Source organism: Amblyomma mixtum, chromosome 3 (genome assembly GCF_055824585.1).
Source record: "Amblyomma mixtum isolate Tamu chromosome 3, ASM5582458v1, whole genome shotgun sequence".
Taxonomy (NCBI): Eukaryota; Metazoa; Arthropoda; class Arachnida; order Ixodida; family Ixodidae; genus Amblyomma; species Amblyomma mixtum.
The window spans coordinates 238,564,825-238,584,780 of record NC_143014.1 but is presented as its reverse complement, the minus strand read 5'-3'; the positions used below and the strand labels follow the sequence as shown (position 1 = coordinate 238,584,780).

Genomic DNA, 19,956 nt, shown 5'->3' with positions numbered 1-19,956 from the left:
TACAGTAAGTAGCCAATTAATTACCACAGAGCATCCTCAGAGCCATATGCCATCACCAACAACTGATGTAGTCAAGACCCTCATATAGTAAAATTTTTTGCTGGTCCAAGTCATATTATATAACTGTACTTTGTGTTGAGGTGATGCACCACTCTGCAGCACACAACAACTTCAATGGATGCATTATACCGCAAAGTAAGAGACTATAAGGGAGGAGCAAGTGGCAGTAATTTGTTGAGCACATGCCTGCTCCATACACTGTCATAAGTCTTCGACTGCGTGCCAATTGCTGCAATTATTTGCTCTTGTGCCAAGCTTGAAACTCTAGAAAAACGCCCAACTTTGCAAGGAGCATAGTAGAGGAAACCTCAGGACACTATAGTGCTCTTTTTACTGTTTGCAAGCTAAACTAAGTAATACTCCCAGCAACCAGTACTTTACTGCAATGCAGCACTACTAAATTTGCAACAATACCATGAGCTATCAATTACATTACCAGAACTCATCCATATTTAGGGTGAACATGCAAGTCCAATGCAGCGCTGCTCTTCACAATGCCAGTGGGTTCGTTACGGATGCCCATCGAAGCGAAAAGGCAGACAACACGATGCACTACATCCACGTTCCTTTGCCCCTGTACCACTTTGCTCTGATGCGCTACACGGTTGGGCACGCTGGCACTCTGAAGAGCACGGCCAACCTGTCTCGTGTGTTCACCTTCATTGTGGATGACCCTGTGCTTGTTCTTTTACGGTTGCACATTTGTTTCAATAGATGAATATGCATATGTAGAACTTACCCTTTTAAGAACTGTTATCCCTGAAAGTTTTGTCAGATAGGTGACCAGCATGAAGGCGACCACCTAAGTAAAAATAAAAGAAAAATTTTCACTCTTCCAATTTCTATCAGACCTTTATAGTATCACTTCAGGCTACTCAAATTCTCGAATTAAGGACGCCCACATTAACTACTTAGATGCAAACCACAAGCCTTCAAAAATGGCAGATAAGAAACGTGCCTTTCTGTACCAACTTGACATCCTTGGAAATTGGCTCATGGTAAAACTCAATCTACAGTCCTTGTCAAAGCTGTCAATTATGTCTGTTGTTGAGATACACAACAGGCTACTTATAGCACACTTGCAGTATCAAATCTCTGGACGGTGATCAGATCTTTCGTTCTCGGGCCTTCAAAGCTCTGGTACTTCAGGGGGCCCTACCATGCATGACTGAATATTATACCTTGTGGGGTGGTCCTCATATGGCCTCAGTTGTCCTGTGGAACCATATCTCCCATTTTTGCAATATAATTCCTTGTTTCTTTCTACTGCTATGAAGAGGAATTAGTAGCCTTGATGGAGTAGACAAAGGAAGTGGGGGGGGGAACATCCCCTATGCTCCCAATTGGTTTCAGTGACTGATGGCTCCAGTCAAGAGAGCTACTTCTGGTAATGTATCCTAATTTGAGAACAGCATTACTGAAGGCTTTATTTCGAACATTCTGAGCTGTAGTACACCAGCTGCAAGAAAGGGAAAAAGCATGCCATCGAGAGCAACTCGACATAAAATCAATATCTAGAAATAGCAAAAAAAGAAAGAAGAGCTTTGCAAGTTGCCAAAGTTCAAGGCATCAAGATGGTCATGTTTCCTTTAGAATACTCTGCATCCTGAAGAAAAGCACTAAACGACTCAAGAAAACAGGACACATAAAACGCTATTTACTTCTTGGAGGGATAGAGAAACATTGTTTGTTGAGCTGAAAAGGGTGCTTTACAGCCTAGTCCCATCTAAGATGAAAGTTATGCAGGCACACTGCGCATAGATTTAGACCACCTTCCTCACTAAAGGTCTGTTCGATTCAGAACTGGTTCTCTGCACTAATTCTGAAAAAGTTCCGTTGGTGCCGGCGCGGTGCAATTCGAGTTTCTTGGTGCAGGTGCAGCGCGTCAGCAGCGTCACAAATCACTGGTGCGGAGATTTTCAATCGAGCGCGTGCACGCACATGCCTCGTCTGCTATCCGGTTCTCGTCCGTCGTGGTGTGTTGTGTTGCGGTGCGTCGCGTCTGTTTTTCGTGCCTCGTGGAGTCATGGACTACGACATCGCCGAATCCACTTTTATGGAATTTTCTGAGTCGTCAGACAGCGAAGATGAGGAAGCCGACGTGGTGCTTTCTTTTGCAGCAACACAGTTCGGACAGACCGCAACAGAATCCCCAACTACTACGAAAGCGTAGTAGTATTTCAGCTTCGAATTCACGAGGCTGTTCAGGCTGTCGCGAGAAACGGGAAAAACTTCCTTTAGTTGGCCATTGATGTTAACAAACAAAACGTCGGCTGCGCGCGTCGTCTGCTTACGCCGTCAAACACGTGCACCACTATCCTGCACCTCCGTCTCTGACGGTGCCGCGGTTCTTTGCACCGAAGCGGCACCACGACTGCACCAAAATCAATCGCGGACGATGGTGCAGGGGGCGCTGTGAATCGAGCGCTTTGGTGCAGCGCACCGTGAACCGGTTCCGGCGGTGCAGAGAACTACGGCTGAATCGAATGCAGCTTAAGAGGATAGAGAGAGGGAGATGAAAAAGGGGAGAGGTTAACCAGGAAAATGCACTGGGGTTAAGGGATGAGGAATGTTGCTTATAGAAAGGCAGATGCAGCGTACAGCAGTCACAGCCTAGTACGCAGGCACAATGCATTCAACAAATTAAACAATGCCTGGCAGACCTTCAGAGCCAGCAATAGACGATATGCGAAATGCGCAGCGCCATCTCTCGACGCTCCGAGAACTAAGTCCTCCATGTTGGCACGGTACAGAAAACGAAACCGCTGCCCAGCGTTGGGTTAAAACGGCTGCGCTTCGTTTGAAAAGTAAAATGCCGATGCAGTGTTGCCTACCCTCTCCACTCTGAAAAGACACTACGATGCGTGCCAGAACTAGGTGCGTTCCAGCTTTTCGCTTTTCTATTTTTTTTACTCCGTCCCAACGTTTTAGTAACACAAAACGCCATGCGAGATAACATGTGATTTTTGACAAATTTCTTGAGGTGATTTGCGTTTAAATTAAGATAAGGACCACAGCCTTTGTTGTCTCTGATCAAAATTAGAAGCCGATTTCGTGCATTTATCAACTCCCCGGTTGGGCGTGAATATATATAGACGCATACTTGAACAACGTAATAGAGAAGGTAATTTTTTTGAGCGGGCCAATCGCTCGTGCCGTGGCGAAATAAGTTCACTCGAAGAACCATATGCCGATTACTGCTTAGTTTGCTACGTGTTCAGTTAAGTTTTTCCCGCGTTCAATTAGTTTTAGAAGGGCCAGCAAACTCTCTGGACCATACGCATATGAAGCAATACACCCTACGTATAAAAACTGAGGTGCGAATGCTTTATTTCTTGAGGATTCCTATACCTTCCATATCTGCGGCGACGAAAATCTAAAAAAAAAGAAGCGAATAATATACCTACTTTATTATGAAGGAGGGACGCATTTCTAAGCTAGAAAGTTCGTGCAACAGTGTTCTGAAAACGCTTCAGGCCGTCAGATTTTATTATCGTTGTGGCAAGCTTCAACAGCTTGCTTCGCAACAAAGCCATTTGTCCAAGTTTGGGAGTAAGCTAATTAAGTTTCGGAAGCAACCGAACATGCTAATTTCGCCCCTGCACACACAACTTGACCAGCGTATCGAGTCCGTGCAGGCACCTACAGCTGTACGCTCTTTCTCTAATCAAGCCGCCGCAGTAGCTCTGTGCTTATCTGAAAAAAAAAAAAACTGCATCTTTGCTTACATTTTGAATTATATATGCCCACTTTCTTCTTGGTAATATCGATTGACAACATCGCAATACTCGCTTCAACTGCGTCTTAAGCAAGACGCGGTTTCAACGAATTGCGGTGAAAATCAACCGACGCCGGGCTCTGAAATGGTGACGCTGAAAACCGCAGATGCGCATTGCACATTACAGTAAAGGAATCGAATTACGCAGCTGGTCGAGGGTCTTGTGTGATTATACTGCAATGCACGAAACTCCTGGCGTCGGCACGAACGAAAGTTCGCACTATCACAGAAGTTTGTCAACACACGTGCGCACTTACCGCAAAATAACCGCTCGCTACCCTATCAGATGAATTCACGTCCACCTGGGAATAAAATAGCCATGATAATGCGTGATGCTTGAACTGGTGCTTTAATGCGAGCATTAAAACGACAACAGCACACGGTCACGGTTCAACTTTCCAACCCACTTTTGAGTGCCGATTATTGCGATCATCAGCGCCAGACTTCAAGCGAAGCTGTGGACGCGGTAGGAGTAAGCTGGCGCTTATTGAAAGCACCTACATTTAGTTAAAGATCAGCTGTGACAACAACGCAGCTGCTGAAGCTTGCCTGTTGAAATTCCACTCGCAAGAAGAAAGTACGCATAGCAAACGATGCACCAGCTCGACGAGCTCGACCGCGCCAAGATGGAAACCGGAAGTTGTGGGCGCGGTGTTGCCAGACCGCCAAGCAATTTCGCATATCGTCTATTGCTGCAGCCTCTGTCTGAAGGCCTTCGTCTCCATCAGTGGCTGGAGATCAGCCTTGTTTGCTTGTAACACAGCAGCATAAGTTTTTTGCCCTCCACCTCTGTATTCAGCGATACGATTCAAGCCTTAGCGGACAGCACATTTCCATCCAACCAGAATGGTCCATCTACGCTAAGGTATTCCCATTCCTTTTCAACTCTATAGGCGTATAAGTGCAGAGGATAAAGGGGACGCCATCAGTAAAATTTCAGATAATTTTGTGTTTTTTAGCAATGACCCACAAACTACAATTCAATGCATCTGTCATTCTTTCAGACTTGAAGATATATGCTTGCTGAGCTTGCTGGGACAACAATAAAAAGCATCTAGTACAGAATAAAAAACTTAAATCTATAAAGACTGCTACCACATGCTCAGTTATTAGTCCACCAAAAAAGAAAACTGAGGATGTGGTTTAACTAAGTACTCCTTCAGCAAGCAAACTCCTCAATCACAGTATAGTTAAATTTTAAAATAATAAATCCATTTCTGAAAAGAATAATACACAGCCTAGTAAGTGTCCCTCTGGAATATCTTGCACTGCATGCACGACACGGGACCCAGTAGGAGTTGGTTCTGTGATGCCCCTATAGTTTGCCTTGGCTGAAGTGGTCTCTAAAACTTTTAGAAACAACAGAGTGGATATATGCGACACAATAGGCATGCTGGAAGAGAATGAGGTAAAGAATCCATACGAGTGCAAGCCACATGTGCACCTTGCCTTAGACTAAGTCTTACAAGACATAATTCAAAGAAAGTAAAAGAATGTATCACTTACAACTCCATCCAACTTCTGTTCTTTGCCATGCCCTTATTGGGCATGTAAGTGCAGCAACAGTGAACATGCATCAAATGCCATTTCGTTTCATGGTGCAGATCTTGATCCTGCTTGCCCCGTGGAATCATTGTCTCGGCGCCACGACTGCGCAGTTGCGTCCATTGCTGCTGACGCTGGATAACAGCCTCCAGCTTTTCGATTCATCGCCAGCCGGACCGCTTCGCTGCGAGAGAATGGCCCCCTTCTTTGAAGACTACTTACCGCAGCCCTCCTTGGACAAGACAGCGGCATCGACTGATGCATCATCTCCGGCACACTACTTAAAAAGTCGGCGCCCCTGCAATCCTCTTAGTGGGCATGGAAGTATAGCAACAGCGAACATGCATCAAACGCCATTTTGTTTCTTGGTGCAGGTAGGTTCAGCTCCTGAACTCTTTTGCAAAAAATCTGACAATATTTTCTTGTTAGTACTTCCATGCCCACAAGTGTTGCTCTCTTTGACTTGTGATGGCATTCACGTCGTGAAGTTATTAATAACGTCCGGTGACGTTGAGTTGAATCCTGGACCCTCTGAGGTAGAGTTATCCCAGCAATACAGTGAATTAGTCTCGCTAATAAAATCTTTACATGATAAAATGGATTCTAGGCACAACGAAGTTATGACTGCATTTAATGAACTTAAGGTGGCCCAAAACTCAATGGAGCTGCAGACTGCAGATATTGATGGTCGTCTCACTGCAGTGGAAAACAGCATTCTCAAATCTGAGGCGCCGCAGGCTGAAAGTGTTGCTCATGTCATAGCACTTGATCAGAGACTGAACGAATTTGAAGATTGTTTACGCCGAGAGAACTTGATATTCCATGGTATCGATGATAGTTGTCAAGAGACATGGGCCGAATCCGAACAAAAAATTTGCTCCGTTCTAAATATCACGTTTAACTTTGGTTTGGATGAAAGCGACGAACGCATATCCCGAGCCCATAGACTAGGCCCGCTTTGTCCCCGACAAATGTCGGCCCATTATTGTTAAATTTGTCTCATTTAAACTTAGGGAAACTATTCTTGCCTCAAAAAACAAGTTAAAAGCTTCCAAGGTAACAGTGAGTTAAGATTTTTGCAAACCGACAAGAAATGTGAGAAAAAAGCTTTTCGATTTTGGTACTCAAAGCGGCAAAAAATTTTCAGTACGGTATAACAAGCTTCACATTGGCAATAAATGCTATGTTTACTCAGCGGACACCGACAGCGTGTGCGAAATAGGGCCTTTCAGCGACAGCAGTCCAGCCAGGTCTTCGTCTGGCACTACCCGCACCGACGCAGATACATCCTTATCCTAACCCAAAAACGTGCCCCTAATGTCGTCCGTCGGAATCTATCATTTCTCTTCACAAACATCCGGGGTATTGTAAACAAACACCATGATCTATCTTTTGTCTTGATAAAGTCTTAATTTAGTGTCAGAGATGGTCTATGGTTCTCAATCCATCAAAGTGGAAAATTATGTCCATCTCACGCCAGTCTAACCTGTCTAAACCATTCGATTACAAGATTAATGGAGTTTCATTAGAGAACGTTTCATCTTATAAATATCTGGGTGTTCACATTCCTAGCAACTTATCCTGGCACATGCACATAGAATATGTTACTAACAATGCAAACCGTGCCCTTGTTTAGATATGCAGAAACTGCTCTCAGGCTCTATCCCATTTGAAGTTACTTTTATATCAGACACTAATATGGCCAAAGCTAGAATACGCATCATCAATATGGAACCCCGCACAACTCACTTTAATCGATGCTATAGAATCTCTTCAGAACCGGTCAGCTCGCTTCATCCTTTCCATTTATTCTCGTATGGCTAGTGTTTCTGTAATGGAAACTATACTTGGTCTGACAAATCTTGCAGTTCGCAGAAATATTTCATGCCTCAGTCTTTTCCACAGCATCTTCTTTCATAACGAGACACTAAAACAGGAATTTTTTTTCTTCTATACCATCGTACTTGTCATCACGTGTTGACCACCCGCATAAAGTTTCTATCCCAACTCGTAAAACGAATGTACTTTTAATTCTTTCATATCGAAGACTAGCACTGAGTGGAACCACCTTCCACCCCATATTGCCTGCATTGAAGACTCGTCATTTTTCAAGCCACTTATCACCAAGCATATCATCGAACAAACGTCTGCATCATGATTTTTGCCTTTTGCCTGTACTTTTTACTATGTATTTTTTTTCTTTTTTCACCCACCCCCTCTATAACAGCCTACGGGCCCTGAGGGTATTGTAATAAATAAATAAATGAATAAATCAGTTCTGCTCTTTAGGGATATCTTCATGATTTTTCAGCAGCAAAAGATGCAGTTACTGCCTAGAGAACTGGATTTAAAAATAAAACATCTTTTTCCTGCCTCTTGAATAAATCGCAAAGTCAGTAATGGAAAGGATTCTATAATCACCTTTCGGAAGTGAATGGCAGTGAAACCTAACCTCGAGAGCTGCACCAAAAAGAACTGCACTGACTTCACAGCAGTTTGCTAGTGAAAGCCACTAACATCAGAGATACTTGCATTTCATTTTCTGGCCTTTTCTACATGATGAGAGCATCTTTTGCAGTAAAATTAGCCTCTTTGTCATTAGAATGAGGAAGTCCATTGTTACAAACCAACGTCAATTTCTCCTCAGTGTCCCTTTAGAAGGCATACCGGAAAAGGAACAAATGGACAAAACTTTACCATGCTGTGATAATATTGTGTATAGAGAGAGGGACATACAAGGAAGGCAAAAATGACTATGCATATTTAGTTCTCTAAGCATAACTACTATTCACATGATTTGTTCCATCAAAAAAAGCACGTTTCACAAAACCTTCAAAACAAAAAGATGCTAAAAAAATGACAAGACCATCAGAAATCTGATGCGAAAGCATAACTGCCCTAGCTTGTATACATTTATTAATGATCTTACATATGCATGAACTCCCACCTATAGAGTACCTGACATAAAGCAATACTTTAAGTGCTACAAGTCACAATCTAGTCCATGGAGGCAACATTTGCGCTCCTAGTCACTGTGAATGAGTGTTAAAAAACAGATAAAAATTAAATCTTAGTGCCACCCTCATATCTTGTTGTGTTAATTTCCTATAAATAAATAGCGTGCACTAACTACCCCCTGAAAAACTTTTCATATGTAATGGTTGTCAGCAGCATAATAAGCCAATGCTGACAGCAGTGCAGTAAAAGTACAAAGGGAATGACATGAACTTGCCAGTTTGTGTGGTAGGAAAATTATGCTTACACCTTGAAAAATTCTCACAGATATGCATAAAGCAATGAGCTTATAGCTGTGCGTTTACATGGTGACCGAGTACTTTTCCTTTTCAGTGGAGTCCTTTGAACAGTCTTTTCTTTGCATGCAATGATGTCATCATCACTATCTGAAGAAAGCACCACACTCTTTCATATCTGTCTTTGGTGCCTCTCAGTTTCTGAGTCCTCAGATTCAAAATGGGACGTTTCAAGAGCACATGGCAGTAGCTCCTGAGCCTTTTGGTAGGAGTCTGCAGTGAGAAATGGCACTGATTAGCATGTAGCAAGTAACAAATTACTGAGGTGCATAGCAAATGCAGAGCTGTACAGCACACAACACTTGACAAAACACACAATGAAACAGGAAGACAAGAGCAGTCAGCCAGTTTTTCACAGACAGCACTAAGAGATATGCAGCAATGGCATCTACTTTTATGCGGCAGATTTTGTGCTGCTGTCACACAGAAACTTCATTTTACACTGACCATCCAAGCATGTGGGCAACAAGTTTAACATTCACTGAATAAGTATACACAAAAAAAAAACAATGCCATACTATGTTATGTATAAAACAGATCAGTATTGTGGTTTGCACACACGTATCCTCAATATGACAAGCAAAGAGCACTTTTTAACAAGACGTCATCATATTTAAAATTTAAATCCCCACAAAAAAGCACAGGCACAAAATCAATTCATTAGTCAAGATCTCAACTAGCAAGTGCTTTAATAGGTTGCAACCTAGTAACGTAGCACCATGACGATCAAAAGGCTAGTTGGTGGTGCACATATAACTGCAGAAAAACAGGACGTAAACATTTAAGCAAACAAGAGAAGGAGATTGAGGGGTTCGTTACAAGTATGAGAGAAGCCAACAGCCACAAAAACCAAGGGAGACAGGGGATTTTTAATTTATTTATTGTGTGCTGTTTGATTTAGAATATTACTGAATATGTTATCACTTAAAGCTAATTGATTAGAAAAGCAGAAGAAAAAACAACCACATGCCGCCGGTGGGATCTGAACCCACGACCTCTGAATTATGCGTCCGGTGCTCTTCCGTTGAGCTACGGCGACGGCTGTCAAATCTTCTGCTTTTGGGGGGTATTTATGTTTACAAATAACCTAACCTTGGGAGTGTTCATCAGCGCCACCCACGTTCTTAAGCGGCGGACGTAGCACGTCCTGAGTTACCGCTGACGTGACGTAGGACATCATCGAACGGCGAGGGTGGAAGCTGTGAGAACCCTCTTATGCTTCCTATGGCGTCAAGGCTGCCGGAGGTCGTGGGTTCGGATCCCGCCGGCGGCATGTGGTTGTTTTTATGCGAAGCATACTACTTTAGCTACCACTTCAGCCCTTCACTGTGGTTATGCGCCTCCAAATCACGTGATACATGACGTCACACCAAGTGACACGATGACGTCACGACAGTAGAGAAACGGGGGCCCACCTCGCGCCGTCGCTGTGGTTGTGCGCCTCCAAATTACGCGACACGATGATGCTTCGCATTCTCCTGGCTTAACCAAGTTAAGCCTCAGCCATTTTTTTCTTCTGCTTTTGTAATCAATTAGCTTTAAGCGATAACATATTCAGTAATATTCTAAATCGAACAGCACACAATAAATAAATTAATTAAAAATCCCCTGTCTCCCTTGGTTTCTGTGGCTGTTGGTTTCTCTCATACTTATAACAAGCCCCTCATTCTCCTTCACTTGTTTGCTTAATTGCTTAGCGAGGGCCTTGGTTCTGGCAGCCTTGACGACATAGGAAGCATAAGAGGGTTCTCACACAGCTTCCACTCTCGCCGTTCGATGACGTCCTACGTCACGTCAGCGGTAACTCAGGATGTGCTACATCCGCCACTTAAGAACGTGGGTGGCGCTGATGAACACTCCCAAGGTTAGGTTATTTGTAAACATAAATACCCCCCAAAAGCAGAATATTTGACAGCCGTCGCCGTAGCTCAGCGGTAGAGCACCAGACGCGTAAATCGGAGGTCGTGGGTTCGGATCCCACCGGCGGCATGTGGTTGTTTTTTCTTCTGCTTTTCTAATCAATTAGCTTTAAGCGATAACATATTCAGTAATATTCTAAATCAAAGAGCACACAATAAATAAATTAATTAAAAATCTCCTGTCTCCCTTGGTTTCTGTGGCTGTTGGCTTCTCTCAGGACGTAAACATACAAGTCGTAATACCAGAAGACTAACAAAGCCGTGACTAACACGAAGCATTACTCTCAAGCAAGCATGCTACAGGGCATATTTCTTCCACAAAAAAGGCACGCTCCTGTGACTTAAAAATCACATTATGTTAACCCTCTTACACAGGTATTATTGACTGCCATTTGACTGAAAAGGCCTAGTTAGCCTTGCTACTGTTGGTGAACTGTCAACAATTCTTACATCGCACCCGCCGCAAAAGTCAGTTTAGGCTTTTTATCGCTGCCCTCGGCCTTTCCTTTTTCTGAAATAAATTTGTTCGTTTATCACATGACTACACTACTATGGGCAGCTACTCATTAATGATGTTATTAATATGGTAAAGTTTAATGCTAAATTTAAACACTCCACCTGATAAAACTCCAATTTGTACATAAGCTTTACAAAGTGTATGTGCTAAAGCTGGGCACTACACACAGCCAAAACAATCATGCTGAGACATGCTTGGATTCAGCACTTGGCATCTTTGATTCCAGCTCATGCCTTAACTTGTCTATATGTACTGGCCAATTAAAAGCAGCAGCATTGGGTCAATAGTATCGTCAATAGCAATCGTTTGTGTGGATTGACAACATAGAACAGTAGAGAAGGTCACTGACTCGGGCAGAAAAATGGGCCCATAAAGTGCCAACATGTCAGGTGGCCCGCTGCTGAACGGCGACTGCCGATCTCAAATGGACTGAACTACTGTTGAGAGCCTGGTGATATCTGGCACTGCCATCAGTTCACTGCCACTGAGAACACCTTGTAATGGGGCATAATACTGCTGATTCTTGTGCAAGCAGAGGTAATAAAGGCTAATATGCATACACGGCCCTTTTTCCTTTCTTGTGGTGGAAAACGCCTCAAAACATCATGCACTCATCAGATAGCATCTGAAGATTTAAAAAGAGCAAGTTCCCTTATCAAGTAGTTTTAAAGCTCATTTGCTTTTATGCATGCTATAACACTCAATGATGTCTGGTTGACAATTGATGTTTAGCCAGTGTTGCTAGTTCGAGTGACCTGGAGCATTTAGTATTTGTTCCTGAGCAATGCTGATTACCACTGTTTTGTGTGGCATCTTAAGCCATGCATATTTTATTTCCTTTCAGGTTTAATCCCGTTACAAGTGACCAAGACAGTGCCAATAAAACATTTCCACAGCATCTACACAGAGAATTTCTTAGAGCACTCTAAAACAAAGTTTGAATTATTTTCAAGGATACTAAAGAAAGCTTGTTGCTTCTTGTTAAAATTACTTGACAAAATATAGCTGTGGGCTTACTCTTTGTAGCCCGGATTCATACTTTATGAGGTGTCAATTGATCCCACTCCATGGACACAGCCTTCTGATTCATTTTAGTCACTTCCATTTTGGAAGTTTACGGCGGCCAAAAGCAAACCAGCACCCAATGGTTGGGGATGACATAGGTACTGTCTTCATTTAGAAATTCCACTTTAAGATACCTGTAATGTGAATACAGCTTGTCAAAAATTAACCACTTTTACATTAAGCATTGCGACAAAACACACTAGTTTGTGAAGTCATCCACAAATGTGGATATGCATGAAGTAGCACTACATCCAAAGTAGTATCGCAGTGGTACACTTAGCACAGTAAAGAGCAATACTGTAGGCAGTACGTTTACTGCTGTTGTTCCTTTGCTGATGAGGAGAATGAGAGGTTCAGAAATTGCTTATTCATTATTATTATTTGACTCAGTATCTTTAGAACTGTTGACTTAAAAATTCAAGCTCTAAGGTATAAAATGTGGCCGTCAACCCAATATGATCGAATCGGAGAGTTGCTATAATATTAAGGCATATAGCATAGCCATCCGCCACAGAAGTTTTCCTTCAATATCAGATTAGAAAGATGGTAGGTATGAAGTGAAGAACAAATTTACAAGGGTACTTTCATAATGCTGCAATACGCAAGTAACAAGCAAGGGCTCGTGCTTTGTTTTGGTGTAGCAAAAGACACCTCAAGCCAATCCCTGAATGCTGCTGCTGTCTTCCTCAGACATGTAGCATAACTGCATTCATTATAACGCAGTCATTGTGCTTTGCATGGTTTGCTATAAGGAAAAGTAAACAACCTCCTATATGGCCACTAGTCGACAAAAAAAGGTTGCGAGCATTTCATTTCCCAAACTTCATGCCCATGTTATCCTTTACCGTCAAGCTCATTTTGGAGGTAGTGATTCCAAGTTATTTTGCTACAGAAAAAAATGTTGCTTTTCTACTGTAGATACTTTGGAATTAGGTATGTTCTTAATTTTTTATTCATGTCTGCAACTAAGACATTTCTGAGGAACCAATCAACATCACCTACATAAATGAAGGCGTAAAGAATTTCAGAAATATTTGACCTCAGGTAAGCCATTAAGTAATTATGAGGGCCCATTGAATACCACAAAAAGTAAACATAGAGAGCCCATTTACGAAGGACACTTATGAGAATTTGGAGGTTATGCAATACTCCGCGATTATGCATGATTATAAGAGCTGAAACTGTTCCAAGCAGCTTTGTTTTATAGAAGTAAAACAGAATTACAGAATGCTTTATGCATGCTGACATGATGGTACTCCAGTGTATTATTTGCATTTAGTAATATAGTGCAACCCATTCGGATCACATTGGTTTGGAAGTAAACAAGTGATTCAAGAAAACACAATAATTGCTCCCAATTGCAGAAACTTGTTTTTTCCAGTGGCTTGCCAGGACATGCATATTTATTTCAAAAAGGTGTGGCTGCACATGGGCGTCCGGAGGGGGGGGCAAGGGGGGGCGGCTGCACCCCCCTGGAAAACCACTCACTCGAACCGTGAGTGATGGCCGCACGCCAGGGGCGGTGGTGCGCTCAGCCAAAAGGGTAAAAGCAGCCCCGCTTCGACGCTTGGTCACATCTGCGAAATGCCGCGTCCGGGCGCGCGTCGTTCCGCCGTTTTCAAACCACGCCACCGCCAGCTCTGCTGAAGGACGACCTGTTGCAGACATGCAGCGGCACCGGCGAGCATGTGTTTCGAGATGGGTGTCTGTTTCTTTGATCTCTAGAGAGATAGCGACACGGAGGCAGACAGTGCACAGGGCACAGGTCGCTCGCTATAATCATGATACGTTCGTACGCCGGCCACCGATGAATTCTTGAGGGGGGAAGGACAAATCAGCCGTGTCCACCCCCGCTTTGTCGGGCTGCTCAGGGGCAAGCGGGCGACGAGTTGGCGCCGCCGCCGCGCGCTGTCTCCTCCGATCCACGGGAGAGCTCGGTGCGGTAGAAGCGCCGCTTTCAGAACATTCGGCAAAGGGGATTAGCTGCTTTTGTTCACGGCGACGCAGTCTCCAGAGGCGCCCCCACACCAGCGTTCCTTGCGTCTTCTCCGAAAACCAGCGCCTTTGGTCAACGCAGCCCGATGGCGCCTGCCTGGCTCGCCTGTCACCTCTGGCTGGGCCTCAAATCACAACAGCGCCCATGTACTGTGCGTGTCAGTGCATGGTAAAGAGACCCAGGTGGTCGACATTATCCGAAACTCTGTACTACTCCGTCCCTCATAGCCTGAGTCGTTTTGGGGCTCTGAACCCCATAAAAGCACAAAAACAAATTTTCCGGCCGAATTAGTTGCGGGTGTCCCTTCCCCTCGGAAGTCGCGCGGCGTTCCTTACACCCCAAAAGTGCGCATTCGTGGATATTGTGGCAAGTAAGCCCTTGCACGTGTGCGCGCCTCTGTGTTTGTGCTTCGGTGTTTTTAGTGGCGGGTTGTCAACGAAGGTGAGCATGGGCGTCCGGAGGGGGGGGCAAGGGGGGGCGGCTGCACCCCCCTGGAAAACCACTCACTCGAACCGTGAGTGATGGCCGCACGCCAGGGGCGGTGGTGCGCTCAGCCAAAAGGGTAAAAGCAGCCCCGCTTCGACGCTTGGTCACATCTGCGAAATGCCGCGTCCGGGCGCGCGTCGTTCCGCCGTTTTCAAACCACGCCACCGCCAGCTCTGCTGAAGGACGACCTGTTGCAGACATGCAGCGGCACCGGCGAGCATGTGTTTCGAGATGGGTGTCTGTTTCTTTGATCTCTAGAGAGATAGCGACACGGAGGCAGACAGTGCACAGGGCACAGGTCGCTCGCTATAATCATGATACGTTCGTACGCCGGCCACCGATGAATTCTTGAGGGGGGAAGGACAAATCAGCCGTGTCCACCCCCGCTTTGTCGGGCTGCTCAGGGGCAAGCGGGCGACGAGTTGGCGCCGCCGCCGCGCGCTGTCTCCTCCGATCCACGGGAGAGCTCGGTGCGGTAGAAGCGCCGCTTTCAGAACCTTCGGCAAAGGGGATTAGCTGCTTTTGTTCACGGCGACGCAGTCTCCAGAGGCGCCCCCACACCAGCGTTCCTTGCGTCTTCTCCGAAAACCAGCGCCTTTGGTCAACGCAGCCCGATGGCGCCTGCCTGGCTCGCCTGTCACCTCTGGCTGGGCCTCAAATCACAACAGCGCCCATGTACTGTGCGTGTCAGTGCATGGTAAAGAGACCCAGGTGGTCGACATTATCCGAAACTCTGTACTACTCCGTCCCTCATAGCCTGAGTCGTTTTGGGGCTCTGAACCCCATAAAAGCACAAAAACAAATTTTCCGGCCGAATTAGTTGCGGGTGTCCCTTCCCCTCGGAAGTCGCGCGGCGTTCCTTACACCCCAAAAGTGCGCATTCGTGGATATTGTGGCAAGTAAGCCCTTGCACGTGTGCGCGCCTCTGTGTTTGTGCTTCGGTGTTTTTAGTGGCGGGTTGTCAACGAAGGTGAGAACAACCAAGACAGCGGACGAGAAAACGACGAGCGGCGAGCAGTGTGTGTGCGGTTGCTCGACTGTGCGGATGCGCGAGCAAGATGGAGCGAGGTGTATGAAGCTGCGAGCGTGCATTTATCTTGTATATAAGTTTTCGTTGTATATATAGTCATATTTTGTTTTCAACGTACTCGTTCAACCATTTTTCCAATCAATATATATGATGACTGTGCACTGAGAGCGTGTAATGAAGCACAGAAATGAATTTATCACCCGTGTAACTACGCAATTCGCCCAGAAAAATCCGAGGCGCCTACAGTTGCTGTTCAAGGAAGACTGACTGAGTGACTGTAGTTGCGTGTTTGTGAACATATTGCGCTGTGTGCTGGTCATCAATTCGGGTGAGTCGAGAACCCGTATGCAGTAAGACTGAGCACTTCGAGTATTGATAGTATCTTTTTGCATTTTTATTAATTTTAATTGTTTCTTTGTTGATAAACTCCAATGTATCTCTACAATCCGCGCTTTAATTTGCTGCTTGTAATTTTCTTTCATGTGTGTATTTTACTTATTTTTTATTTATATATAAATAAATAAATATACTCCGCAAATAGTGCCTTTTCGCTACGAATATACCCCCCCCCCCCCCTCCGGCGCCAACAACCAATGGGCCCCCCCCTGCAAAAAATTCTGCGGACGCCCTTGAAGGTGAGAACAACCAAGACAGCGGACGAGAAAACGACGAGCGGCGAGCAGTGTGTGTGCGGTTGCTCGACTGTGCGGATGCGCGAGCAAGATGGAGCGAGGTGTATGAAGCTGCGAGCGTGCATTTATCTTGTATATAAGTTTTCGTTGTATATATAGTCATATTTTGTTTTCAACGTACTCGTTCAACCATTTTTCCAATCAATATATATGATGACTGTGCACTGAGAGCGTGTAATGAAGCACAGAAATGAATTTATCACCCGTGTAACTACGCAATTCGCCCAGAAAAATCCGAGGCGCCTACAGTTGCTGTTCAAGGAAGACTGACTGAGTGACTGTAGTTGCGTGTTTGTGAACATATTGCGCTGTGTGCTGGTCATCAATTCGGGTGAGTCGAGAACCCGTATGCAGTAAGACTGAGCACTTCGAGTATTGATAGTATCTTTTTGCATTTTTATTAATTTTAATTGTTTCTTTGTTAATAAACTCCTATGTATCTCTACAATCCGCGCTTTAATTTGCTGCTTGTAATTTTCTTTCATGTGTGTATTTTACTTATTTTTTATTTATATATAAATAAATAAATATACTCCGCAAATAGTGCCTTTTCGCTACGAATATACCCCCCCCCCCCCTCCGGCGCCAACAACCAATGGGCCCCCCCCCTGCAAAAAATTCTGCGGACGCCCTTGTGGCTGCACATCAGTTCTCTGTACAGAGAACTGATGTACAGCCCAAGGCAACCATTACAGTGAAGAATGAAACTTCTCCAGAAATCATAATGCTGCAATCCTGAACAGAAGCAAAATGTACTCTTGTGTGTAGGTTACAACTTGCAACAGCTCAGCAGTCAACAAAGGGCTAGGCTTCATGGCATCATGCTTTCAGCTCGTCTTTTCTATTAGCTTCAAACTGTTTTTGTTGTTAGCCTCATTTTTAGGAAACAGAGCTTTATGCATGGCCAAACAATATTCACTACCCTTACAATAGATGAAACATGGGAACGAACACTCTCTTAGTTTTACAGGCCAACAGCATTCCCTTGCTTATGAAGTCTTGAAATGAGAACACATCAAGTTTTTTAACTCTGGGACACAAAAAACAAAGACAGAAGCAATGACCTGCAAGGTTGCGTGTAGACATCACCCTCAGTTTTGCACAGCTTCCCCAAAACCAATGTTTTTGATCCTAATTCTAAAAAGTTAGACATCGCTAATATCCTGGTTTTCATGAGCAACACACAGTTATCAGGACATTTGTTTTTCACAATAGTGTTGTTCCAAATGGCCCTTTCAAACTGCTTCTAGTTAGCATATGACACAAGTGGGCCTTTCTCATGTCTTGAAGATTCAAGAACAGCAGCAGTTGGTGCTTGATTTTGCATCACACTACCCTTTTCTGTGATTCTGAGATATAACTGCTCTAATGGTTTATGGCCAAACTTCACTGACTGCTTCAGTTCTTTGAGATAATTTTCAAAGGGAAAGCAACTAAAGCTATCAAGTGTCCCAAATTTTTTGCAGTCATCAGCCAGATGAATTAGGGCATGAACGTTGTACATGAGTAGATTCCGCGATATATACTTCTTTGCACTGCAAAACTAATCTTTGGAGCAACTTCCTTGCATACTCTATATGACCCAACATAGAAGGGCAGCCAATATGGTTAATGGGACATGCAAACACAAAAAATGTTCCTATACAGGGGGCGTCAAGACCTTCTTCAGCAAAACTGGCATAAGATACAGCAGGAACAGCCTGGACTCTGTGGCTTTCCATCGCTCAAAACACTGAAGTTCCCAAGGCATGCGTGAGAAATCTCTTGGTATGCAAGCCCGAGGCACTACCCGTACTACCCCGAGGCACAATACATGCATGTAGTCCAAGGGGAAGCCTGAAACCTTTTCCAAACCAAGTGAGGTTAGTGGTCACAATCCCTTGTGATGCTCACTTTGGTCTTGTTGCCTGAAAGAATCATCTGTTTTCAGAGGGCTATCAATGTCCTGATATATAATACGACCAAGATATGTTACCTTTGTGCAGCATCTGTCACACCCGTAATAACCAGAAAACTGTTTCATAGCTTTCACAAATGCTTTTGAAGGTGCATCACAATCAAACGCTTTTACAGTGATTTCAAAATGTTTCCTCTTGTGGAAGTGTCCATTATCCAGCAACGGTTTCATTTCTGTAATAAAAAGTTCCAAGCACTCGTCAAGAGAAGCTGGCTTCGTTGAACCACAAAAAATGCGTACAGCAAAAACTGAACCAATCTGTGAGTGTGAGCTCCATATGTACGATGAAAATAGGTCAATTCACAGCTCCTAATAGCAGTAAGCATGCTGAAATTAACTGTGCGCAGGAACAATATATATATCTACAAAACATATACTGGCCATGTTTCAAAGCCCGACATTGGCCCAACCCGATGTGTAATGTTTTCAGGCCAAAATTGGTTGCACATCGTACTTTTACGTCGGCCCAGCCTAGGTGGGAAACCCCTTGCCAAGCAACTTAGCATCCAATGATGGCCTGGCTGCTTGCTGAGCATGCATTGCCGACCAAGAGCCGCGCAGCGGCTGATGATTGGCAGTCGGCCAGTGCCACCTGGGAATGCTCTTTCCTTCTCCATCCTCGTGTCTGGCATACTTACTGGTTAGTTTCCTAGTTCTTTTCTGTCACTGTGAGTCAACGCTATTTCTGTACAAGTATTTGAATACCTTAGCTGCCCTCCTCTTACTGTCCAATTTCCTCAGGTGTTCTTCATATAGTATTTTACTGTGAGTTTCCCATGTTTTGAACGATGCCCAGCCCATATCCTCTTGTATTCCCTTGTTTGTGGTTTTGCCATGGGCACCTAGTGCTAATCTTCCGACAGCTCTCTGATTTACTTCTAATATTGACTGAACTTCTGCCCTTAAACCGCATTCCCGAAAGTAAGCCCCAGCACCATTATTCCTTTCCAAATACCTCTCAGTACTTCAAATTTGTTGTACCCTCATAATGCTCTATGTTTCATTATTCCGGCATCTCTTCACCCTTTTGCCCTGAGACTGTTCGTGCATTTGCGTGGATATCTGCCCTTCGTTATATCATATTTCAAGATATTTGCATTCGGCCCCTCTGGGTATTTTGTGGCCTTGTACTGTAAGCACCTGATCAGTTGTATTGTTGGAAATTATCACACCTGACTAAGTTGTGCTAAAACTGAAACCTAGCACATCTCCTTCGTCTCCACAACAATTAACCAGAGCTAGCAAATCTTCCCGGCTATATGCTAACAGTGCAATATCACCCGCATACATTAAACCCGGGAGCTGTTGCTCAACGTTACTTCCGCCTAATCTGTGCGACAGATCATAAGCTAGATTACTTCCTTGTAGCCTTCTTCAGAACGCCATGCAAGCACCCCCAAAGACAAAGCTTGGTAATCATGTGGACACAGGATGTATGCACGAGCCGCACGTGTCCGCTCGCGATCGCATGTGAAACAGAATGTCGTCGTCAGGTAGCACATCGAACTCCGACTTTGTTTTGCCCCATGATACGAACATGGCTGATGTTGCCAGGCATTTTGAATTTGACCCACTGGCCAGCAATTCCAATAACGAAAAA

At 44.4% G+C, this 19,956-nt stretch overlaps 1 protein-coding gene across 3 annotated transcripts in view; it reads right to left on the bottom strand.

Annotated features, from left to right (window-relative positions):
- Positions 1-215: 215 nt before the first annotated feature.
- Positions 216-19,956, bottom strand: part of LOC149354110 (uncharacterized) — a 58,556-nt gene continuing 38,815 nt past the window's right edge. For 2 of the 3 annotated variants that reach the window (XM_089583061.1, XM_089583063.1), the window contains exons 6-7: positions 5,345-5,567; positions 216-862 (exon numbers count right to left, since the gene is read on the bottom strand). In XM_089583061.1, coding sequence (XP_089439187.1) covers positions 5,432-5,567 — 136 coding nt within the window. In that variant the 3' untranslated portion in view covers positions 216-862; positions 5,345-5,431. Of the gene's footprint in view, positions 863-5,344; positions 5,568-18,409; positions 18,530-19,956 lie in introns of those variants that run through there. The other variant, XM_089583062.1, reaches the window with a different exon arrangement.